The sequence below is a fragment of the Pogona vitticeps genome, chromosome 1 (genome assembly GCF_051106095.1).
Source record: "Pogona vitticeps strain Pit_001003342236 chromosome 1, PviZW2.1, whole genome shotgun sequence".
NCBI classification, from domain to species: domain Eukaryota; kingdom Metazoa; phylum Chordata; class Lepidosauria; order Squamata; family Agamidae; genus Pogona; species Pogona vitticeps.
The window spans coordinates 305960476-305986514 of record NC_135783.1 but is presented as its reverse complement, the minus strand read 5'-3'; the positions used below and the strand labels follow the sequence as shown (position 1 = coordinate 305986514).

Below are 26039 nucleotides of genomic sequence, written 5' to 3'. Positions count from 1 at the left end.
TACTGAGAAGTTTACAGTCCTGGGTTGCAATCCTATGAATATTTACATGAAAGAAATCTTACTGAACACAGGGGATACGTCTGCATACGTCTGCATGACACTGTGCTCTCATTATACTTCATAATAATTACAGTTGAATAGGAACAAAAAGCCAAACACTTATCAGGAAATGTTTAACATAATTGGCCACACATGATTTTTTATCAATGCACGATTAAATCAGCCCTCTTGATCTAGATAGAATGTTTTATTCAAACATTGTTGGTGTGGCAAACGGCTATGATTATATGAGAAAAATGAAACTCTTAAATTAGCCACTCACATAATTAAACTATCTCACATACGTATGATTTCTCAGACATCTGGTACTAAGTTCCTTCACTTTATTTTAGAAACATTGACCCTGTGAGAATATTAGTTTTTTTTTCCTTATATGCACCATAACAGTTGGCTGTGTTTTTCTTTAGGTGACTCTAATATAATGACAGTCATGATCCAAGATCTTTGTTTTGAATTTCACAGTTCAACAGAATACTGAGCATCCCTAAATCCTATTGCCTTCAATAGGACAACAGGACCTAACTTGCATTTTTTTCTGGATGAAGACCCAAGAAATGATAAAGTAAATGCACAATGCAGATGTCATTGTGGGTTTACACCATATGAGCATCCTTTTATATTTCCTGGTGTCTGAGTACGATTTCAGTCAGCTTGCTCATGCTCATTTTCATATAATTTCTGCTGGCTCAATCTTACCATTCTTGTTTTTTTTCTTGAGTTATTTCTTATTTTATTGGTTGCAAGTCACCCTTATATGTATATCTAACATATATGAAGGTCGGAAATAAAAAAAAAACAGTAAATATCATGCAGATAAATATACTAAAAATTGAATAGGAACTGGAACAGATGGCAATTCTGTGTAGAACCTCAATGACCAAAGTTTGTTTGGGATGAGGTCACTTTGAGCTACTGTGCTGCCCCACCAAGTGTGGGGTTGAGGAGCAAACCCTCCTCCGTTCTCCTATCCATAGGCTCCAGACCGTCTGGCACTTCAGCAACAGGGTTTATTGAGACAGTGGAACAGGGCATAACAACACTTGGACTGGGAGTTCTCTCCACTCCTGGGAGTTTCAAAGAGGACAGAATCGTCAGCATTTGCCCAGGGTTTACTCAGTCCTTTCTGGATCCTGAGTTAACTCCAGTGCAGTCTTTGAGTCTTTGGCTACTATTGGGGAAGGCTTTCAAGAAGGACCAAAGGTGGCCGCTTGGAGGACTTATATAAATCCAAGCTCCAGCTCCAGTCTGCACCTCCCTGGGGCCAACTGCTGTTGCAGGTGTGGCTGCTGCTGCTGGGGGCAGTGCTGATGCTCCCCTTGCCTCTACTGCCTCCAGCATTTCCTCTGGGGGTTGTAGGGCCCAACTGGCCCTCCTTGGGATGTGGGCACCAGCAGTAGTTGCAGTACGGTGGCATGAAGCAGGGGACAGGGTCAAGCACCCCAAGCCCTGTGCCTTGCTCATTAGGGAGTGAAAACTTGGTACAGGTCCTCCTAGTATGTATAGTCTCTGATCTCCTCCATAAGCAATATCTCTTCTGGCTCTCTCGGACATCTCCCCACGCACCTTCCTCCTCTGTCTCTGAGTTGTCTGTTTCCTCTGCCTTGATGGTGCTAAGTGCTCCTCATTTCTCCCTCACTGTCTTCTAAGACCCCCTTTATGGCCCTCAGATTGTGCCTCCCTTTTCTTCTTTCTCCTGGTGCCTTCCATCCACCATAGCCTCCTCTCCCTCCTGGGCTGGTCAACCCTGTTCAGCACCTGCCTCAAACCCAGCAGTAGCTCATTTTGTACATTCAGACTGAGTATATGAGGCAGAAGCTGATGGCTCACCAGGGCACCAGTGGTGCCCCCCCCCGACAGATATGCACTGTTTTTTTATAATGTGATGGCTTTAAAAAATATATAGCAGCCAAAATCCTGTTGCTTGGTCCATGACAGCAAATGCCTATGGTGATTTTTTAACTTGCAGCAATTCACCAATAACATTTATGCTGACTCTTTGTTATGCCAGAGGGTGTAAACGATAGGATTTCAGCCACCATCTTAGAATGGTTCCAGAAACTAAATATCACTACTGCAGTACCAAATGAAAATGTTTCCCTTTTCCATACATATGAAGAAATGGAACCAACATTCTGTACCTCAATCTATGATACAGAAACCCCAATCATTATAAAATGGAGGCGCACACCACATAGAAGTATATAAAGAATGAAAAGCATCAGAACAACATTGAAAAGCTCTTACCTTTCAGAAAAAAATCTTCTAATTTATCCTTGAAGGGCTGTAGGTGTTCTTCGGATGAGTCTCTAAAAACCACTTTCATCTGTTTTTCACAAACTGCAAGAACAAGATCAGCGTTACATACATATAGTTTTTAAAAATATTTCTTTATAAGGAGTAGAATAATATTCAAAATAATGGAGGATCATACTGTATCTTTTCTTGTAGAAATAAACAATTATATGAAAGCAGAGATCTGTCTTTCATCAGAACTGTTGAGTGTTTAGATTCTTTGAAACAATATGGGAAATAATGCTTTAAAAATAGGGGTTCTACTGACCCACATCAAATACACTTTCGACAAAAAGAACAGTCATTAAGTTACTGGATCTGTCATACACAAACTACTGACAATCTGGCCTTTCTAACCCACACCGAACTACAGCACCATTATACCGCATTGGTTCCCATGTAGGTACTCATGTAGACGTATTAGGTCTACTCTAAGGAAAGGAAAGTCAGTAGTCTGACTGATTTAATGGAGTTTGTTCACAGACCTAATAAACAGAAAATATTTAATGAGAGTTAAATCAACACATGCTTGAAGAAGGCTGATAGGCTGAAATGTGTTGGGCATTTTATACTGGAATAACGAACATTATATTTTCTACATCCTGCGAAACACAGTTTTCTCCAACCTTTGCCTTAATATCTTAGTGGATGTATCAGTTCCTTTCATTATTTACCCACACAGTAGTGTCTACATGGGAACCAGTGTGGTGTCATGGAACGAGTGATGGAATAGGAGTCAGGAGATCTGGGTTCAAATTCCCCCTTAGCCATGGAAACTCACTGGGAGATTGTCACTAAATATTGCACATCCTTAGAAAACCTTATTACAGCTGCAATTATGATTTGATGGCAGAGAACACCACCAACACATGATTCAAAGAACACTTTTGCAAAACAAACCAGATGGCTCAAGCACTACTGGAAAACCATTCTGAATCATTTGAGAGTTATGATTGCATTGCTTTTTCTGATTTAACAAGATCCTGGCTGCAGTCCTGGACACATTTTGTCTCAATAAATTCAGTAAGCATTTTTACCAAGCAGTGTTTTCATAAACAGAAAGGTAAGCAAGATCTCTTTCTTACATAATTTACAGCCTCCCATGCTGATCCTATGTCCATGTACCTAGAAAACTGCCTTGTTGGTTTACAGAGGAGTACTTGTGTTATTCTGTAGTCTGCTGTTGCACAAATACGTAAGAGTCCAGTGGCATCTTAAAGCAGTGGTCCTCTGCCTTGAGCCCCAGATGTTCTTGGATTGCAACTCCCAGAAATCCTGATCAACACAGTTAGTGGTGAAGACTTCTGCAAGTTTTAGTCCAAGAACACCTGGGGACCCAAGGTTGGGTTAAACTTAAAGTTTAACAAGTCCCTCGCTTTCCCTGGCTTATGCATTCATCAACTGTATTCCAGTCTTTCACAGATGAACAAACAGACTCCACTCAACAATGCTTATGCCAAATAAAATGTATTACTCTGTAAGGTGCCACAAAACTTTGTTTTTTTAAAATTTTATTTGCATGGATGTTTAGGGGAATAGAGGTGAAGAAACATGTTTTCACTAATTTGTTAACGTATTAAAATTATAAATTGTTCCTCATTACAAGAGAAGTCTTAAAGCAACTTGCAAAAGAAATCATGTAATGCTTTCAATATAACAGGGAAATATAAATATAATGCATAATCAATATACCAAGTTATTAGAACTATATATATACTGTATTTATTAAAACTGAAATTTATAAACTGTTGTATCCTACAAAGCTTGGGATTTCACATAATGAACAGGAACAAAAAATAATCCATTAAAGCAAATCCATCTTCTCCCATTTGTTACATCGATGTATTTTCTTCGAGTCAGAGCAGCACTGGCAATGTGCAGCTTGCCTTCTTATTGGTTTGGCATACACAGGTTGCATGCTGTGATGGATCGGTGTAACGTAGCAGGCCACTCTGATGTCACTGCCAACTCAGGCCTCTCAGAATGCCCACCACACTACTTCACACTCGCTGCCACCAATTGTAATGACTATTTAAGAAGGACAAAGGTTTCCTTCAAAACAAAACAGGTTTATTGAAAATAACAACATAAAATATGTAAATCACAAGTAGCTAATCACGATGTCAATCACTGTTTCTTATTGAATCAATCACAGACTTTCTCTCACTGAATACGTAGGCACACAGGCCTCTAAACAAGCTCTTTCTCTCTCACACTCCAGATCTGATCTTTTCCCCCACACTTCACACCCCTTTTCTTCCAACTCCTCCCCCTCCAGCTCCACCCTCCGTCACCCCATTGGCTGATGATCCACTGTTCAGCCGTGATGGACAGGTGGGGTCAGGGCTGCCTGTTACAATCGGAAACACAAACAGGCACCTAGGAAAACCACGCTCAAGATGGAGAGCAAGCCAAAACGGCCGATGAAGAAGGTGGCCACAATCTTAAATTTCTATAGCTGGATGTGGCAACTCACAAGCACGAGGGAAAAGCAGCAGAGCTAGTGTGGTGATCACAAAGAAAACTAGAACAGAAAACTTCTATCATGCTAAACATCAGTGCTCCCACCAGGACAAACAGAAGCAGCCTGTGTATATAAAGCCTTATTCACACAGCCGAGAAAACATATTTTAAATCTCCAGAGTCTTCTTATTTATAATCACCAAACTAGAAGAAACACTACAAGAGCAGATTTTAAGCATCCAGTGCCTGTGAAAATAACTATCTTTGCCAGGCACTGAAAGGATAGCAATGTTAAAGTACAGATCTTCCATGGAGACAGAATTCCATAGTCTCAGGGACTACAGAAAAGGGCTTCAGTTGTCTGACTAGATTAATATAGGGAATGCTAGTTCTTGAGGTATTGAGGTTCTGAGCTGTGCAAACCTTTACAGATCAAAACTAGCACTTTGGATTTGATCTGCAAAAAGATTTAGAATTCTGTCAGGACGGGACATACTAAGATCCAAAGAATAAAAGCAGATCACATGGTTTACACATCCTAAAAAGAGTTTGTCATCATTACATATAATTCCTGCACTAGAATTATATTTGAAGAATGGCAATGGAGTAATGAAACGAAGATGTAGGGATTTAAAGAAAAATATTTAAATAAGAAAGCCAGTTCAATAGGAGATAACGATAAGAGTGATTTGTAATACTGCTCCAATCTTTATTTGGCCATAATGAGAAGGTTTTATAACCTCTTCTAAACTCACCTACAGCACTATGGGCTGAAAATATGTGAAGGAATACATAGAACGGGGTAGTTTCTGGCAAGTGAGTGATAATCCAGGTAATATTTGTCTTAATTAGTTCTAATGCATGTGAAAAGTATTTAGAGATAAATGGAAGATAGGCACTTAGCTCTGGTTATATGGGCAGTAATGTGAGAAAGAACTCAAAGAGAGTGATAAGTGCCTGGATAAGGGTTTTAAATTTGTGTAACTTTATATATTTCAGAGTTGGGAGTATGATTTTCAGTGAACAGGTCCCTATTCGCATAAACCTATAATTACTTGGGGGAATACTACAGATAGAATCTCTGCAGCTATTTTTGTAAAATGGAGATTATGCATAGTTTTGTGGACCTGGAGATTTAATAATACCTACCCAAGGGACATTCAATTGAGATTTTAAATAATTTAAAATAAAAAAAATATTCTGTGTACTCTTTACAAAAGTTGTACATTTTTATGGCCTGAATCCAGCTCATAGTCTTATCTATATTAGACCTGCGGAATCAGTTGCTGAATGGAAGTAAATACTTTTGTAAATCCCACTGACAGTGCCAAATCCTATTAGACACACCTTGTTTTATGTAATTGGTGGCAGAGGCACTTCACAAGCATTCAAGTAGCTTTTCTCTTGCATGACTTCCTCAGAATTCTAATCAAACCCCACTCTTGCTACTTTTAGAAACTGCGGAGATACTTTTTAAAAAATTAGCTTGTACAGTAATATTGTTTAATTTATTGAGACAATTTTTGTCGATTTAACTGATTTTGAATTCGCGAAGGCTTTCACGGCCGGGATCTAATGGTTGTTGTGGGTTTTTCGGGCTCTTTGGCCATATTCTGAAGGTTGTTCTTCCTGACGTTTCGCCAGTCTCTGTGGCTGGCATCTTCAGAGGACAGGAGTAGCACCAGAGCACAGAGTTCTGACTCCTGTCCTCTGAATATGCCGGCCACAGAGACTGGCGAAACGTTAGGAAGAACAACCTTCATTCAGAACAGCGCCAAAGAGCCAGAAAAAAACCCACAATAACCATTAACTGATTTTAATGGTTTTTATGGTTGTGTTGTGTTTTATTTTATTTCAATAACTATATGGTTGAATTTGTTTTTACTGACTAGGATCCTGTTGTTGAAACAGAGTAAAAGGCTGGGATCCAGACTTACCTGAGGATCCCAAGTTGTGGCTGGAGCAGTGACCTGGTCTGGCAGAGGCAACACGTTTGGTTTCCCAGCATAACTGGTTCATGTGTCCAGTGCAAGGGACACTAGGAGACTGACTGTTAGGCTAGATTGTAGCAGTGCAAGCCCATCCAGTTCTCAGTTGCCTTTCCCTCCCAGCTATGCCCTGGGTGGCAAGCAGCCATGAAGTGGTGTATCCCCATGTGGTCTGGGGGGGCAGTGGCTTATATTGGGGGGTATTTGGATTTCCTGAACTGGATCCATTCCAATTCCAGGCCCAGGAAGCTGCTGCTGCTACCAATAAAGAAGTGACCTTTTTCTTCCAATCAGAGTGTGTTGTCTATTTCTGTGGACCAGGCCTGCTCATAGGTCAACCACGGGAATCACATATATGTCTCCTTTGCTAAAACAGGCTTCCCATTACACAACTGGCTTCATGACTGATCTCACAACCCATTCCAGAACAAGCGTGTGACCGGGAGTCTGCTGGAGTGGGGAGAATACTTATGCAATTTCTTTTCACTTCCATGTTTAGACAATAGGATACTAGTCATTGTGTTTTATGATGATTGTAAGATACCTTAAGCATTAACAAGTAGGGGAAAGGCAGGGTAGAAATGTAAAAAACCATGATGATGATGACCACAGCAACAACAACATTGATGCTGTGCTTAGTCATGTAGCTCACCTACTCTCCATTCTGCCTCCTCCTCCCCCCCACTAATCATTTTCCGCTGTTACTTGAAGGAAAATACATTTTTAATATAAAAACTATAACTTACAATCGTAAAAAGGCTCTATATAACCACATTTTACTTTAAAATTTACCATATTATATTACAGAAAATAAATTCTGGATTTCCATTAGGTAAAAACATGTTCAGTCTGTTGCAGCAAAAACAGTCACGTGGTACGTTAATGATTAATAAGTTGTACTTGGCATAAATATTCACAGAATATAGCCTACTGCATCTGATACAATGAGCTATATATCATTCAATCCTTATCCCAAATAAAACTTGTTCATCTTTCAGACAGACACCTTCTACGAGGGTGAAGACAAAAACAGTATTATTTCTCTCCAAAAATGTAAAATACACTACTAAACAGTACTTAAAAATCCAACATATGGGTCAAAGTTTCCATCGCATTGTTATGTAATTTGCCTGTTCTGCGTTCCATACCAACTGATGTTCTGGTACTGTGCAGTGATTGCTGGAAGGAGATGAAAGACTGCCTCTAGCCTTTTAAGACGATATCGAAGTGCCACTGAAACTTTCTAATTTGGTACCATCCTTTTATTAATTTTGTGTGTATACCAGCCAATAGCTAAACTTCTTGGGGCATTCACAAAACAAAACACATTATTGACAGCAAATCATTGTAGCAAGGGGCAGGATTCTGAAAAGGGCAAAGGAGCTCTGTCTCATCTCTCTCAACCCTCTGCGTGGGCCACATCAGCTCAAGCAAGGGGACAAAAATAAGCTGTAATTCAGTAAGTGAAAGAAATACACATGTTCAGTGTAGAAGTACATGCTCATACTTGCCCTACTTAGTTTTATGGAGAAGTTGGGGTGGTGGTGAGTATTTTGTTTAAACTGTAGATAAGGAGACTGGATTCTTAGAAAAATCTTAAAGACAGAAACAAAGTGGCGTCCTCAGTGGACTCTTAAGACAGGTCTGAAAGAAGCACATAGTTTCCACTAATGACTCCTCATGCCCTTCCAAGTCTTCTCCCTGGATAATGAAATGTCCCACGGTAAACAGTCATTTTTCATCCTGTGGCTGCACTGGAAAAATGGCTGAGGAATGATGGGTAAGGGCAGATGTACAGATTAAAATTTCAATTTAAGTGATGCCACACATATCCTCTGGAGACCTTCAAATAACTTTAATAGGGCAGCACTGGAACAAACATTGTTTTTAGATTACAGTAAAAGAAGAGCAGAAGAGAATGCCAGAGAGCTCAAGAGAAAGATAGCCATATAAGAAACTGAATTGGATAATTGTGTCATAAACTTGTTTGTTACACTGTTAGGGATCTCTCTGGTTTCCTCTGGATAAAATCTTGATATTCTGAATAATGGTCTGTGTATTTAACAGAAAAATGACATCAACTGTCAATTAGGAGTGTTGCTTTAAGGCCAGGTCATTATTTAATTTTATTTTATTAGAGGAGAGGTTTAAAATTTGTTAGAAATTCAATCACTATCATCAATGCAAATGGTTTTGCTAATCTTAAAGGAGCTACACAGCATTTGTGGAAATGGTTTATAATCTATAAAACCTATCCCAAATAAAGGTGTCACATGGCTTTTTTGGAAATAGATCATAGTCCATGGAAGTGCATGCCAAACATTGTTTTTGCTGCAACTGAGCAAAATGGCTATTCCCTTAAAAAGAAACAGTTCAATTGTCATCTTCTGTATCCCATTTCACTCTGTCCCAATGCCATAACCATGACTAGTACTGTACTGTAGTTATATAAACCTATGGCTTGTGAATATGAAGAAGTCATGAATCATCAACAAAAAAAAGGATGTCAAATAAAATTTGATAATTTGAGAGGGGTCACAAGACTGTGTACTGTTATTATACCTTTAAGACTTAGGTGCTCAATGTTATTTGCTTTTCTCGTCCCCTGTTCCTTGTGCAGTTTTTAAAATTCTGAGTTTATGGACAAGGATCATCTTCTTTACTTATGTGAGGGAGTCTTCATGCTAGAAAAGCAGACTTTCTTAAGGGAAAATCCATTCTGAACTAGTGAATGCCAGAGCATCAAATGCAAGGTAATTTAAATGCTTTCTGCAACTAACCTTGAACATGTATTTTTCAGCTGTACATAATGTGTTGCAACAAGTGTAGAACTAGTATAAAAATTACTTAAAATGCCCACATTTGAGTGCAATGCACCAAGAAATGATGAGGCACATTCTGCACGGTTCAATGTGACCTTCCCAGAACCTATTCTTCATAAAAAATTTAATCACAGGCAATTTAAAGATTGTGGCTGTAATTATGCCGGTCTACGCTTAATGTATATGATTAATAATTTTCGTCTATCCCTTTTAAGGTAAAGGTAAAGGTAAAGGTTCCCCTTGACAATTTTTGTCCAGTTGTGTCCAACTCTAGGGGGCGGCGCTCATCCCGCTCTTCAAGCCATAGAGCCAGCGTTTGTCCGAAGACAATCTTTCCGTGGTCACATGGCCAGTGTGATTTAGACATGGAACGCTGTTTACCTTCCCACCGAGATGGTACCTATTTATCTACTCACATTTGCATGCTTTCGAATCGCTAGGTTGGCGGGAGCTGGGATAAGCAACGGGCGCTCACTCTGTTGCGTGGATTCGATCTTACGACTGCTTGGTCTTCTGACCCTGCAGCACAGGCTTCTGCGGTTTAGCCCACCTTTACCTCTTCAGCAGGTGCTTCCACAATAGATTATGTTTTAATCTCTAGGGACTTGATGGATCGAATACATGATTTTAACGTAGTATATCGTGCAGAAAGCGACCATCTACGTTTGGTTTTAATGATCTATTTTAATAATTATAATGTGTTTGTGGACCTTGCTCCTATAACACCCATTGCAGCCGACACAAGGGGGCCTGCATTAAGTGGTCAGAAGAATTGGATGCATCTATGAGACAGCTGCTGTTTTCAGAGCCTTATTTATATTTCAGTAATTTAATTACTTCTCTTAGTTCAGTGGATCCATTCTTAGAGGCCTATAAACACATGGTACAATCTCTGCAATCTCATCTAACATATAAAAAGCCATGCAAATTTACTACTGGTTTTCTCCATACAAAGCCCTGGTTTGATTTGGAGTGCAAAGCAGCTAAACTAAGAAACATTTTTATAACTTCTCAATTTACGTGCCATTAGAGGTGTATTACGGTTCCCACCATAAAGCTTCAAAACTATCAGCAAGAAGTCAAAACATATTTTGAACTAAAGATTAGCATTTTGCCAATCTCTACAGAGTGAAAGCAGCATTTGGCTCAGCTATTTTTTAAAAATAATCAAACAAATTAAAATATTTACAAAGCTCAAAGTCTCTCCCATAATGCCTATTGGGCAATAGTCTTTAAAAATTCTACAGGTACTTTCAAATCTGTACAAAGAATGCTTACATATAAACAGAATTCCTATAAGTAGTGCTGCAACGTCAGACAGATAGCACTAAGGATTTCCATACATCATTTAAGAGTAAATCCAAAATTAGAAATAGTTCAGAGTTGATAAGAGTTAACTACTAAACAAATATTTGGACCTACTAGCAGCACTTACAAGAATCATCCTGACAGTGAACCCAAGTATTTAACAGCATGGCCCCTTGTAAAACTGTCACTGATATTATCCTTTGTGAGTTATAATCCAGTGAAAATTCCTAACAGCCACTACTGTGTGTATATCTTCTAATGTCTCCTCAGAGGCTGACAGGCAATACCATCACAAGACTATTAAAGTACTTCCTAAATGATCAAAATTAAAGTCATAGTTCAAGAAATAAAATAAACAGTGCATACATTTTGATTCCTAATATAAATTTCTGATACAAATTATGTTCTATCAATAAGTATAAATGCTTTAAATATAAGGGAGATTTTTCAATGGAAATACAAGGTTTTCCATCTATTCATCTTCCTAGACAAATAAGGATAGAAGTAAAACCAGATAACCATGCAAATGGATCTCCACATATGCAATAGAACTCTTCCCTTCTCTCTTATGTACTGCAGCCCCCATACACCCCAATCTGCAGGGTCTCCCAACCCCATGAAACAGTTTTTGAAATGCAAGGGTAGATGTTTCAGGAGTCAATCTTCTCCATTCTCCGACAAGAAGCTACTCTATTAAAGGGAAACACCTAACTTGATAGAACTCATACCTTTCTGCAGTTCTCCTTTTAAAAAAAGACTAACTGCATATGGAAAGGAACTGCATTGGTTTGCATCTATATAGATTTTTTTTTTTTTGCAAAATTTGGAATTAAGGAGAGACCTGGAATCTGCTATGAAGATTCCAGATGGGAAAGGGGTTGTGCCAAAATTAAACAGAGACAATTACATGTTAGCTGAGCAACAGATTCAGATGTAAAAACAAACATACAGTATTTGAGTTCAGAATTGGTTGCCCAGTAGCAGAAAGTGACGTACACTACTTGTAAAATTGTAGTGCACACATGCACTTCGGTTGCCCCAAACATGAACACAGATGAGATATGGATCAGGGTTAAATACAGAGGTGGAAAAGAAAGAATGAAATAGTGTCTTCAAAATTTACCAATGATACAGGAAATATTCCTTGTTTTTCTGGCATTTGTTATATACCTATTTTAGGCTTGCAGCTTTAGCTTAGATACATATTAATCTGGACAAATTGGAAGCGTCTCAAAAGTTGCAGGAAACTGATGATAGACTAGATTGGTTTGATCTTCTAGGGCTCTTATACTCAAGGTGTTTATTAAAAAAGTAAAATAATGTGCTTTCTCTTAAAAGGAGAGGCAATACAGTGCAGCTTTCAACATCTATGGTTTTATAAACCATCTTAAACCATTATACTGTGAAGTAACTCAAAAATAAATCAAACTAAAAGTAAACACAACAAAACAAAGCAAAAATGACTAGTTAAATATTTTTTCACACCATAGCAACGCATCTAGCACTCTGGACAGTGTATTAGCTTTAAAACTATTGTTTAGATTTAGCAAATGTTGCAGCCAAACATATGAAAAGAGGGAAATGGAGAATGTTATAATTATAAACTGTAATACCAGTAAAAAGCCTTTCACTTAAGTCATTCATAGTTTAACATTATGTCTGCTGTGAACTGGAAAAATCCTCTCCAACTGGCCTCAGAACAGTGTGTATTACTGGAGATGACATTTTCATTATCTTCTTGGACTCATTCCCATTTCTCCTTGGTTTGCCTATTCTGCTGCCCCTACTGTCTGTATTTTTCCACCATTAGCAATGTTACAGGTCTGGGACAGCTACCCAATGGGACCTTCTGGAAATCACCTTTTCTCAAGGCACAGCTTGTCTCTGGTCAAAGAGACAGGGGATAGTGTGTGCATTTTATTAAAGGATTCTTTTACTTCTAACCTTCCTCGCAAGCTACATTGTTTCGGTTCAGATACAGCAAACCATAGTTGAAAATGGAAGCAAAAGCTTCCAAAATCCTTCTTAAAATTGCAATGCTAGATAAACTCTTATCCAAGCCCTATTCGTTTTGTTAAGGAGTTATGCGGAACCCACACAAGTTCCCATTCCATCATCATATTGAATGTGGAAATGCAACTGTACCTAAAGAACTGTATGTCCCCCCTATGAGCCTTCTTGGCACTTAATATTGTCAGAGGAGGTTGTTACATACAGCACTGATGGTACCTGTCTGTCATGGGTTTGGAGGGAAAGTTCCATCCTATGGGGAGTGGAAGGCGGGACATCAGGGGGAGGAGCTGTACTGTATATATATGTGGAGCTTGTGTGGAGAGTGGGGAGTTGGAGTCTGTGTGTCAGACTGGGTACAACTGTGTGTCAGTTGGTACATACCTAATAGGTTCAGGTTTCTTTATAGGTAGCCAGAACTGATAGGTTCAGGGTCTGTGCTTTACTTTAAAGTGTTCTGTGTGAACCAAACTGTTGTATGTATGATTGAGACTAAGCCACGTTACTGTATCTTATTTACCTGATCATTTTATTTACCCTGTTTGTTATTTAAATAAACCTTGTTCTTTTGTTTGTTAAAAATCCATTCCTGGTCTGTGTGACTTCTTATAGGGAATGGTTGGTGGCAGCATATTTAAAGTGTGGTATACTCCAGTAGGTCTGGGGTTGTCACAGAGGTCCTCCTCTCAATTGCCAGCATAGGCATTGTTGATGTGGACGCGAGAGAGGACTTTCTCTGTGGCTGCTCCCAGGAGATCATGTTGGCCCCCTCCCTTTTCTCCTTCTCTGACAGCTGAAGACCTATCAGGCACTTTTATAATCACGGCTTTTAACAATAAGGATCAGGTCCCTGAATGCCATTTCTAACATTTTACATGTTTTCAATGTATTTTAATCAGTTTTATAGTTTATTTTTTAATGTACAATTTGCTGTGTTTTTAATTCACTTCTTTTTAATACTGTGAGCTACCTTGAATGCCCTTATTGGGAGAAAGGCAGCCTGTAAATAAGACAAACAAACAAACACATAAAAGGGAGGCTGCTGTTCCCAAGCAGCCACTCCAAATCAGCCAACTCCCGGTCTCAGATCAGGAGCCCTGGCTCACATGGAACAGCTACCTGGACAAAGCAACCTCTTCTTCTTCAGACAGTCATGTTTCTGTGCTCAGCATGAAATGAATACAGGGGTTCCAAACACCTCACTGTGTATATATTCCAAATGTGCCTTTAATGACTGGATATATTTATAGTCATTACTAAATTGCATGTACCTGCAGCTGTTAGCAGGGAGGACTCCAGACCTGCCCTGTCTGATTCTGGTGTCACTACTTTCTTCAAGCGGAGACTGGCAAATCTTACGAGAAGAGCCTCTGTTATCTATGAGGCCTCACTACGTAAGTCAGCATGCTGATTTTCCAGCATCCTAGTTGACAGAGAGAGGCCCTATGGATAGTGGAAACTCTGCTTTGGACTTTTTACTTCCAATGTGTTGTTGTTGTTGTTGTTGTTGTTCAGTCGTTAAGTCGTGTCCGACTCTTTGTGACCCCATGGACCAGAGCATGCCAGGCCCTCCTGTCTCCCACTGCTTCCCAAAGTTTCGTCAAATTCATGTTGGTCGCTTCGATGACACTGTCCAACCATCTCATCCTCTGTCGCCCCCTTCTCCTCTTGCCCTCACACTTTCCCAACATTAGGATCTTTTCCAGGGAGTCTTCTCTTCTCGTGAGATGGCCAAAGTATTGGAGCCTCAGCTTCAGGATCTGTCCTTCCAGTGAGCACTCAGGGTTGATTTCCTTTAAAATGGATAGGTTTGTTCTCCTTGCAGTCCAGGGGACTCTCAAGAGACTCCTCCAGCACCACAATTCAAAAGCATCAATTCTTCGGTGGTCAGCCTTCTTTATGGTCCAGCTCTCACTTCCATACATCGCTACTGGAGAAACCATAGCTTTGACTATGTAGACCTTTGTCGGCAAGGTGATGCCCAATGTGCAGGAAGACGGTTAAACTGAAAACAGAGGAAGACAGGATGGAGCCCTCTCTTCTACCTATTCCTGATTGAATTATGATTGAATGGGGCTACAGCCTACAATGTTGGATGTGAATGTAGCTATTGTGTGGAATAATGATTCTCTGACTGCTTATGCTTTTAAAAAAATTGCCTCAATTCTCCAGAAATGTTTATAGAGGTGGCTGAATTAATCCAATAACAATACTATTAGGCAGTCGGAAGGCTATAAAAGTAACTTTCCTATAGTCGGTCAAGTATATGTTCCTTTCCTATTGCTGTTAAATAGTTAGAGATAATGATTTGGGGACACAAATGAATAAAAGATTAAATTAACTTGGACTTCAATATTTAATTGTGTACTTGAATTCAGTTTTGTTCAGTGGAGCACAGGTACACCCACTTTTTAAGAAAACTGTATGAAAAATCTGTTACTATAAAGTTGATGTGTCATATGAATAGCATGGTCCTTTGGACTAAATACAACACACACTAACAGAGTAAAAATGCCTACATTGTGCAAAAGGTTATGTAAGCAGCTTTGCAACCCATGGTGACACCTACACCCCTCCTGCAATTGTTTAGACATCCAAATTGTAGTACACGGAGTATGAAAATGCACAACCTCTAGCACAATGAGTCTTATGCTACTGCAATAAAATCAATGGATACAGGCCTCTGACGTAGCATCATAGAATAACTGAGTTGGAAGGGGGGCTATAAGACCATAGAGTCCAACCCCCTACTCAATGCAGACACCCAAATCCAAGCAGATCTGACAGATGGTTATCTAATGTTCTCATAAATGCTGCACTATAGCTACAGAAGCCTATAACAACTTTCTCTTAGAGTAGTATTCATTTTTGAATTTGGCAAAAATAAGGCCTGCTTGCCTGTCAGTGACACTCTTAAAAGCGTTCTCTTATAATTTGCAACCAGAGCTCATTTTCAGGACAGCAGGGGTACTTTTATCTTCGTTTGCTTTAAAGGCAAACAGTTCTAATCCGATTGCAGGGGTCCTGACAGTAGCGATTCTACTTTTACAAGCTGGTTCGATACATTTTTAAAATAATTTTATCTGAAGTAGTACTTTTAAAAAACTGAAAATCTTTGATTTCCTGTTGTTAAATTGATGCAAATATCATTTAAGCCCCAGTCAGAAGAAGCCAAGTAAAGAGAATGGAACATGATGCCTCCATTAACAAGAGGAAAATATCAACAATCCCATCTCTATGTTTGAACGCTTGGTTCCATAGAGTCTAGGAATTCAAGACTGGAAGCTCATAATACAGAATCATGCATACGAGGGATACAGATTCTTAGCCTATATTTTTAATTTTATTTTTTCTCTTGAAACCCAACACATTTAAAACATAGTTTTGATATAACTGAGAGGCGATTACAATGCTGGCTAGTTTTTAACACAACTTCCATGTTTGCTTATCTGATGTGAAAATCCATAATCAGAAATCACTGCACAGCTGTTTGTTTCCCTTGGATATGGAACTTTCCTGTTATTTGGAAGTTGTTGCTAATTATGGATGCAAATGACTGATATTAAAAATCAAATTACAGAAAATAAAAAACAAATAGCCAGAATAGATGGGACATCAAAAAGAACGGAAGAAAGACTGGGGACCTTGAATACAGAGATGGATGAGCTAAAACAGGAAAGCAAGCAAGATGAAATTACTCTTGTTAAATCTACAAATAGAAAGAGCCAATGCCATACTTAGATTCCAGATCTAGCAGAACAAACAGGATAAGACACAGTGCAAGTAATTACTACTTATTTAGCATTGCTCATGGAGATGCGACCAGAGGATGTCCAACAAAATATAGGCACAGCACGGAGAATTAATACAGCATATACCAGGAATAAAAATCTCCCCAGAGAAATTTATGTTAAACATATGAGAAAGATATTTCGAGATAAAGTTCTAAGAAATATGCAAGTCAAGGAGCTTAATAGAAAATATAAAGAAATCAAGATCTTGAGACATACTCCGTGGCAAATAAGACAGAAAAGGAGACAATATGCGGAGCTGACATCCCTCTTGAGAACGAACTCAATTATGTATAAGTGGTTGGTGCCTGAAGGTGTCCTCTTTGAATTCCAGGAGCAGAGTTATTATATTAACTCAAAAATGAAGGCAGAAGATTTTAAAAAACAAAGGAGAAGTGGCTAGGAAGAAAAAAGGAGAAAAGTGCAGATGAAAAACAGGAAGAGGAGAAATCAATTAGACCATCAGGATCAGAGGCAGGAAGAAGCTCAACTAGAGCAGAAGAGCAAGCGAGAAGCTCTAAAGGAAAGCACACTATAGAAACAAGAGGATCCAGGAGGAGGAAGGAAAACCTCAACAATAAAGATGGACTAAATGAATTAAATGGCTAAAGACTGTAGTATACAATGGGTATAAAATGGTAAAAGAATATTAATGTTTAAAAATCAGTAAATGTTAAAGAAAATGCAGATGAGATGTTTTAAAGATGATATATGATTTACTGATGGTACACAATGTCAACAAAGTTTTTTTGTTGAAAAAAAGATATAAAAATGTTTTTAAATAGTGTGCGAAATGTAAAACACAAGATGAGACTTTTATTATCTTTGGTGGATATATAGGGAATAATTTCATAATCAGATTGAATGATAGCCTGGAAAGCATAGATTTAAGAAGAATGTGAAGGTCTAATCAGGGAATAGATAGATTAGTAACAGTGGTGCCCCGCATAGCGACGTTAATCCGTTCCGGATTAATCGTCGCTATGCAGAAACATAGCTAAATGGGACAGAAAAGGCCATAGGAACGCATTAAACTTGGTTTAACCAAGTTTAATGCGTTCCTATGACTCCCAAACTCACCGTTCAGCGAAGTTCCTCCATAGCGCTGCCATTTTCGTACCCTCGGTAAGCGAGGGCAGGGCGCGAAAACACTTGCGGTGGCCATTTTGGGTGTCTGGCGGCCATTTTGGAACCACCAATCAGCTGTTGAAAAAAACATCGCAATGCGAAGATCAGTAAGCAAAATGCTTACCAATCATCGCAATGCAATTTTCAGCCATAGAAAACATCGCAATGCGGTCATAAAAACGATCGCAATATCCGCATCGCTATGCGGATTCGTCATTAAACAGTGTGCTCGTTAAGCGAGGCACCACTGTATAGCAATACTGGAAAATTGCTGTTGATCTTTTAGTCTCTGTTTTTAATATAATTGTACAAGTTGATGGCAATGTACTATCTCACTCTCTGGAATTTTACCCTTTCTGTATCCATACCTACCCCCCAACCCTAAATTCCCTTCCCCATAATCCTACCCCCACTGAAAAGAATAAAAAATCAGAAATGGAAAGTTGTTGCTATTTGCTATCAAGCTTATGGTGATACCTAACAGGGCATGTGTTTTACCACTGCCATATCTGATGATGCTGCCGGGTAGGTGGGGCTCGTCAGCCATGGAAGGCAGCCCATCTAGGAGAAGGAAAACTCCGATTTCAAACGTCCACTGCCTTGTGGCTATATCCACCAATGGAAAAGGCTTCAGGAGTTAACCTCGAGGCAAAATCCGGAGCTGGAGTCCCGAAGGCAGCTCGTGTCGTTCTGCCAACTCCTGCGACGTTGCTGGAACCAGTCGTATTGGCTCTTGCCTTTCCATTGGACCATTTCAGCAATGTGGAGAGGGGGGATCTGCTGCTTGGGTAACAGCCTATCCTCCATATTACCTTACCCGGGCTTCATGCTCTGGAGAGGACACTCCTCGATTTAGAGCATGTTACCATAGTCTCTCGAGACTGAAGGATGCCTATGATGATCTGATGATGCTACATCACACTGGCCCTCAATATTTAAATATTTATATGAATATCTGCAATGAACAGCTGATTGTTTGCAGTATTGTAAAAGTGCCCTTAAATAAACTCTAAACTCTAAAATGGTAATATTTAATGAGTTTTATGTAGTCCTACTAACAATATGGAAAACTATAGAAAATTAAACATTGATGAAATGACAAATACCATTTTCACAGCTTCATCAGACAGACATAAATTTAACTGCATGTACAACTTTTTCTCTCTCTCTGCAATGTAGGTGTGTGTGTGTGTGTTTGAGAGGGGGGGAGGGAGAGAGAGAGAGTTCATGTTTGTAAGGGGGAGAGGCAGAGGGATGGGACAGGTATGCTTCCCTTATAGCTGCACCTACGTAGCTCAACATTATCCCCCCCCCAAAAAAAATCTATTTTACCTTTAGATTTTCAGTTGTAGTTTGCCAGCAGTGTTAAAGTAACTAGAATAACCTACAGAGGATCATCAGACCTTTCAGGCTTATAATAGAATAAACGCCATTTCCAACTAAAGCATTTCAAGGAACATTTTCTGAAATTTTATCATTATTTTCACAAAAAGAGACTTTTCATTAACTCCAGGTTCCCATTTGCAAATGTGACCTGACAACAGCCTTCAACCTCTCTCTAGTGGCCACACATTTTACCAAGAAAGATGTATTCCTGCCTTTCTAGACCAAGCAGGGCAGAGCAGAACCTGGTACAGTGGACCCTTGACTTACAGACGGCTTGACTTACAGACTTTTTGAGTTACAGACTTCTCTGGCCGCAAAATTTAGGTTTGACTTGCAGCCTGAGAATTGACTTACAGACCAGAAAAAAACCAAAATGGAACAAAAACGGCCTGTTACGGGATTAATCGGTTTTCAATGCACTGTAGGTCAATGGAGACTTGACCTTCAGACTTTTTGACTTGAGAACCGCCTTCCAATACGGATTAAGTTCTCAAGTCAAGACCCCACTGTATTATTTAACAAGGGTTTATAAAAGGAATACCAAAGGCAACATTAATTTTCAAACAATAATATTATAGAATTTAATTCTAAAAATAAATGTTCATTCTAGAAAGGCTCATTTTAGTCAGATCCTTTCTTACCATAGAAACTAAGTCAGATGGTAGCCTATTCTATGACTACATGAAAAAAAAGAATTCATGCATATTAAATCTGAGATGATTAGTGGGCAGGCTTCATCTCCAGGGTATAGAGGAGTCTCCTTGGAGAATGTGAGGACTATGAATCCATCTGGACAATGACAGCACACTTTCGGAAGATCCTTCCATTCAGGAAGTACTGCTGGATTGCTTCTGACATGAATAAATTATTTATTAATGCTCTGTGATGTATAAAAGAAGTGTCATTCCTGGGTAGGTTTTTATAGTTTATAGGTGCACTTCGTGGCCTGAACACTTTCCAAACTGTCCTTGTTCCAAATATTTATTTATTTATTTATTTATTTATTTATTTATTTATTTATTTATTTATTTATTTATTTATTTATTTATTTATTTATTTGATTTTTATCCCGCCCATCTGGTATATCATACCACTCTGGGCGGCTGTCTCCATAAAGAGGAAAAGTTAGCTATACTGTACAAAGTTTCATGAATCTGTCACTGAGGGCCTAATTATATGTGATTGCTTGAGGAAGGCTTAGATAAGAACAAGGGCGAGGGATACAGAAGCTTTAACTTCATAGCCCAATTGCAGTACAGTTTTGGCCAATTGCACCTTCCAATTCATGATGTCAGCAAAAGGATGCATCTATTTTACTGGATTTCAGTTTGCAGGAGCAGGCCCCTGCATCTGTGCCGGGAGCACAGTGGTGCATTAAAGTGATCCTGCCTTCACATAAGAGTCCCAATTGTTCACATAAGTTAACAACTGAAGCTCACAGTTTGTAAAAACATGCCCTTAAGAGCTGTTTTTATAAAAACAGCTCTTAAGGGCATGTTTGCAATGACATTCAAGTAACTGTTCTCTGAATCTATTCCCTAGAACGATACATTATTCTGAAGCAATTTTCAGAAACCGTTAAGATTAACACATTTATTTCACTGGATTGCAACCTATATCTCAGAGAATGGATTATAATCTACAAAAACTCACACTGACATAGATGTGTTCATGTTAAAGGTACCAGAGTACTTTAGATTTTTTTAAAAATACCATTTATTTATTTATTTATTTATTTATTTATTTATTTATTTATTTATTTATTTATTTATTTATTTATTTGTTAATTTGTTTGTTTGTTTGTTTGTTTGCTTGTTTGTTTGAATTTTACACCATCCATCTAGTTGCCAAGGCTACTCTGGGCAGTTTACAACACAACATAACAATTTAAAACAGTAAATATACACAGTAAACATAATGACTATATAGTTATATATATATATCAAATTTTGTATCAGTACACATTGACAAAACTATATAAAATTAACTAAAAATGAACAAGGTGATTTAAAGGCAAGGTGGAGGAACTGATAATTTGAACGCTGTTATGATGTTACAGGCTCCAGGAAGGCCTGTCTGAAGAGTTATGCTTCCAAGGACCATTTAACTATTCCCAGTGAAAGGGTCAGGCAAGTTTTGGGTGATGGGGAGTGACCACCAAGAAGGCCTGATATTTGGTCGATGTTCTCAACTGCCTGGCCTGGGAAGACTGTGTTTAGGGTTTTGCATGTCATTATCATCACCTTGAAGCTGGCATGGAAACAAACAGGTAGCCAGTGTAAGGCAGCCAAAGTAGGGGAGATATTATGGTATTTCTTCACTCCACTCAATAGCCTGGCTGCTATATTCTGAACCTGCTGAAGTTTCCATAGCAGCCTCATAGACATCCCCATGTAGAGAGCATTACACAGCATCCAGGCAACGCTCAAGGGACAGGATGGCATCCTCTGCAGAAGGGCAGAAGGAGAGATAGAGCTGGGTGTCATCTGCATATTGGTGACACAAAGCTCCAGAACCCCTCTGTTATCTATGCAGATCATGTCACTCAACTGTGAACATAAAAAAGGACAGGACAAAGATAAACATGCACTTGGAAGTCATCTGAACATTTTAGTGGGGCGTTTGTTCAATTAAACATGCAGAAGATTAGTCTGGTCAAAGTAGTAAAGGCAGATTTTATATGGAACTCAGTTTACCTTCTAGATCTCTGTTCAGTTTTCGCAAATCTTTTATTAAGTCTTCAAATTTAACTTGGGATGCCTGGAATAAATCTTGAGGTTCTGGTAGTGGAAACACACTTTTATCTGTTCCTGCTTCCTAAAAAAGAAAAGTACCGTTAACTTTAGAAAAGTGGCAAAATTTCCAAAAAAACACAAATTAATGTTCCCTGAATTAGAAATGTGAGCACATGATATAACTTTACAGATACATTCCTTGCAAAGATTACACACTGGAATGAACGGCTGAAAAAATTGTCATTTGCATCCAAGAGTAACACGAATTATATGCATGTTTATTTATATTTGTTCTACCCAAAGCTCAAGGAACACTTTACAAGATCATTTCTTGGTAGTCCAGTAAATGAGATTCTCCCCTAAATCAATAATGTACAGAGAATTGATGAAAGACTTATGAATAAATAATGATCTAAAATATTTGGTGCCTTTCGTTAACAGAAGTGCCTTGGCGAAGGAGATGGAAGATGAGAAAAACTTCTGCAGATTCATGGCAGGTTTTGAAGGTTTACTTCTACAAATATTCATGTGGTTTTTTTAAAGAATTGGTTTAAAAATTAAAACATATAGTACAGTCTTAGTGTCACAGCGAGTCCAATCATTACCCTTTCTGATGCAGTCCTATATATCTCCTCACATGTTAACTGATGGTAGGGCTTTTGAGGAAAGTGCAAATCAGCAAAATGTAGCTCTCTCCACCTTTTTTTGCTAATGGAAAACTCTGTTGAATCAAAAGCCTTCTGTGTATTCGCGAAGGCTTCTGTCAGAAAAGCCTTCTGTCAGAAAACCCTTCTGTAAGAAAAGTTTAACACAAATGGGTTAAACCGAATGTGTTAGAAGATGGTTAAAACATACACTATGCAGACGAAGCTATTAGACATTAAGCAGTTGTATCCCACTATTTGTTGTTTAGTCTTTAAGTCGTGTCCAACTCTTTGTGACCCCATGGACCAGAGCAAGCCAGGCCCTCCTGTCTTCCACTGCCTTTCAGAGTTGGGTCAAATTCATGTTGGTAGGTTTCATGATACTGTCCAACCATCTCGTCCTCTGTCATCCCCTTCTCCTCTTGCCTTCACACTTTCCCAACATCAGTGTCTTTTCCAGGGAGTTTTCTCTTCTCATGAGAAGGCCAAAGTATTGGACCTCAGTATCTGTCCTTCCAGTGAGCACTCAGGGATGATTTCCTTCAAAATGGATAGGTTTGTTCTCCTTACAGTCCAGGGGACTCCCAAGAGTCTCCTCCAGTATCACAGTTCAAAAGCATCAATTCTTCGGTGGTCAGCCTTCTTTATGGTCCAGCTCTAACTTCCATACATTGCTACTGGAAAAACTATAGCTTTGACTATGCTCACCTTTTTCGGCAAGATGATGTCTCTGCTTTTTAAGATGCTGTCGAGGTTTGTCATTGCTTTCCTCCCAAGAAGCAGGCGTCTTTTAATTTCGTGGCTGCTGTCACCATCTGCAGTGATCATGGAGCCCAAGCAGGTAAAATCTGGCACTGCCTCCATATTTTCCCCTTCTATTTCCCAGGAGGTGATGGGGCCAGTGGCCATGATCTTAGTTTTTTGATGTTGAGCTTCAAACTGTTTTTTGCGCTCTCCTCTTTCACCCTCATTACAAGGTTCTTTAATTCCTCCTCACTTTCTGCCATCAGAGTGGTATCATCTGCATATCTCAGGCTGTTGATATTTCTTCCAGTAATCTTACTTCTGGCTTGGGATTCATCTAGTCTTGCCTTTCACATGATGTATTCTGCATGTAAGTTAAATAAGCAAGGAAACAACATACGCCAGGCCCTCCTGTCTTCCATTGCCTCTCGGAGTTTGGTCAAATTCATCTTGGTAGCTTTGATGACACTGTCCAACCATCTCATCTTCTGTCATCCCCTTCTCCTCATGCCTTCACTCTTTCCCAACATCAGGGTCTTTTCCAGGGAGATTTCTCCTCTCATGAGATGGCCAAAGTATTGAAACCTTAGCTTCAGGATTTCTCCTTCCAGTGAGCACTCAGGGCTGATTTCCTTCAGAATGGATAGGTTTGATCTCCATGCAGTCCAGGGGACTCTCAATAGTCTCCTCCAGCACCAGAATTCAAAAGCATCACAATTCAAAAGCATCCATTTTCGGTAACTTTACCTATAACCCTTGCATTTTGTTTCCCTTCTATTCTCTGCTATTTGTAAGGCCTGGTTGGACAGCCACTTTCCTTTCTTCCATTTCCTTTTGCAGTCAGCTTTCTGCATATCTGAGGTTGTTGATATTTCTTCCGGAAATCTTAATTCCGGCTCGGGGTTAATCCAGTCCAGCCTTTCGCATGATGTATTCTGCATATAAGTTAAATAAACATGGAGACAATATACAGCCTTGTTGTACTCCTTTCCCAATTTTGAACCAATCAGTTGTTCCATATCCCGTTCTAACTGTTGCTTCCTGTCCCACGTATACATTTCTCAGGAGATCGATAAGGTGGCCAGGCACTCCCATTTCTAAAAGAACTTGCCAAAATTTGTTGTGGTCCACACAGTCAAAGGCTTTTGCATAGTCAATGAAGCAGAAGTAGTTTTTTTTCCTGGAAGTCTCTAGCTTTCTCCATAATCTATCGCATGTTAGCAATTTGGTCTCTTGTTCCTCTGCCCCTTCGATATCCAGCTTGTGGGAGTTCTCGGTCCACATACTGCTGAAGCCTACCTTGGTGGATTTTGAGCATAACCTTGCTAGCATGTGAAATGAGTGCAATTGTACGGTAGTTGGAGCATTCTTTGGCACTGCCCTTCTTTGGTATTGGGATGTAGACTGATCTTTTCCAATCCTCTGGCCACTGCTGAGTTTTCCAAACTTGCTGGTATGTTGAGTGTAGCACCTTAACAGCATCATCTGTTAAGATTTTAAATAGTTCAACTGGAATGCCATCACCTCCACTGGCCTTGCTGTTAGCCATGCTTTCTAAGGCCCACTTGACTTCACTCTCTAGGATGTCTCGCTCAAGGTCAGCAACCACCCTATCTGGGTTGTCCAGGACATCCAAATCTTTCTGGTATAATTCCTCTGTGTATTCTTGCCACTTATTCTTGATGTCTTCTGCTTCTGTGAGGTCCCTCCCATTTTTGTCCTTTATCATGTCCCTCTTTGCACAAAAGGTTCCTTTTCCATTTCCAATTTTCTTGAATAGATCTCTGGTTTTTTCCTTTCTATTATTTTCCTCTATTTCTTTGAACTGTTCATTTAAGAAGGCCCTCTTGTCTTTCATTGCTATTCTTTGGAAGTTGCATTCCATTTTCTATAACTTTCCCTATCTCCCTTGGGATGGTTTTTGTTGCTGCCTCCTGTATAGGGTGGTGGGCAGAAGCTTTTGATAGTCACCAGTGGTGGTGAGCTGGCTGTGATGTTTGGCTATTAAAAGCTCTTCACTCATTCCAAGGCTCCCAAAGGCTTCCCCAGGGCAAAAAGGTGCTCTAGAGAGCCTTGGAGCCTGAAACAGGGTGCGCAAGAAGCTTTACATTCATTTAAAATAAATGTTACCAGTGCTAGATGATAACATCGTCTGACTTCCATGGTGCAGCTTTAGAGAAGAGGATTTTGTCCACTACTAAACTTTGTTTCAAACATCTGTCCTATGATCTATAGATGAATTTCTTATTCTTCTCCATGAAAAGAAAAGCTTTAGTATGCATGATCTAGCACAGAACAATATGTATGTGTGCCATACAACATCTTCACTGATTTCATTGGCTTAATTGTTCTGAGCTATGTGATAGACTACGATCCCTGTTTATTTATTTCAAATTTTCAGTCACAGAGGAGAAAGAACACGAATGTGTGAATGAAGCTTCACAGAACTCTTGAATCACTGTGATTAAACAAGGTACTAACATGGTATGTATTACAATAATGGGTGCAACAAAATTATTTACCTTGTCACAATGGCGAAGGTAATATATTACAACATAATCCACAAGACTGATGGCAGTGTCCTAAAATGGAGGACAGAGATTTCAAACACAGTTTAAATTATCAACAGGAATATAGTTAAAACATCTAAAACAAAAGTAACACTTTA

General features: G+C 39.2%; 1 protein-coding gene across 2 annotated transcripts in view; it reads right to left on the bottom strand.

Annotated features, from left to right (window-relative positions):
* The window catches only part of FMN1 (formin 1), a 240870-nt gene that overhangs the window by 38018 nt on the left and 176813 nt on the right, over positions 1-26039 (bottom strand). For both annotated transcript variants that reach the window (XM_020806176.3, XM_020806175.3), the window contains exons 11-13: positions 25894-25953; positions 21945-22065; positions 2305-2397 (exon numbers count right to left, since the gene is read on the bottom strand). In XM_020806176.3, the coding sequence (XP_020661835.3) occupies positions 2305-2397; positions 21945-22065; positions 25894-25953 (274 nt within the window). The remainder of the gene's footprint in view (positions 1-2304; positions 2398-21944; positions 22066-25893; positions 25954-26039) is intronic.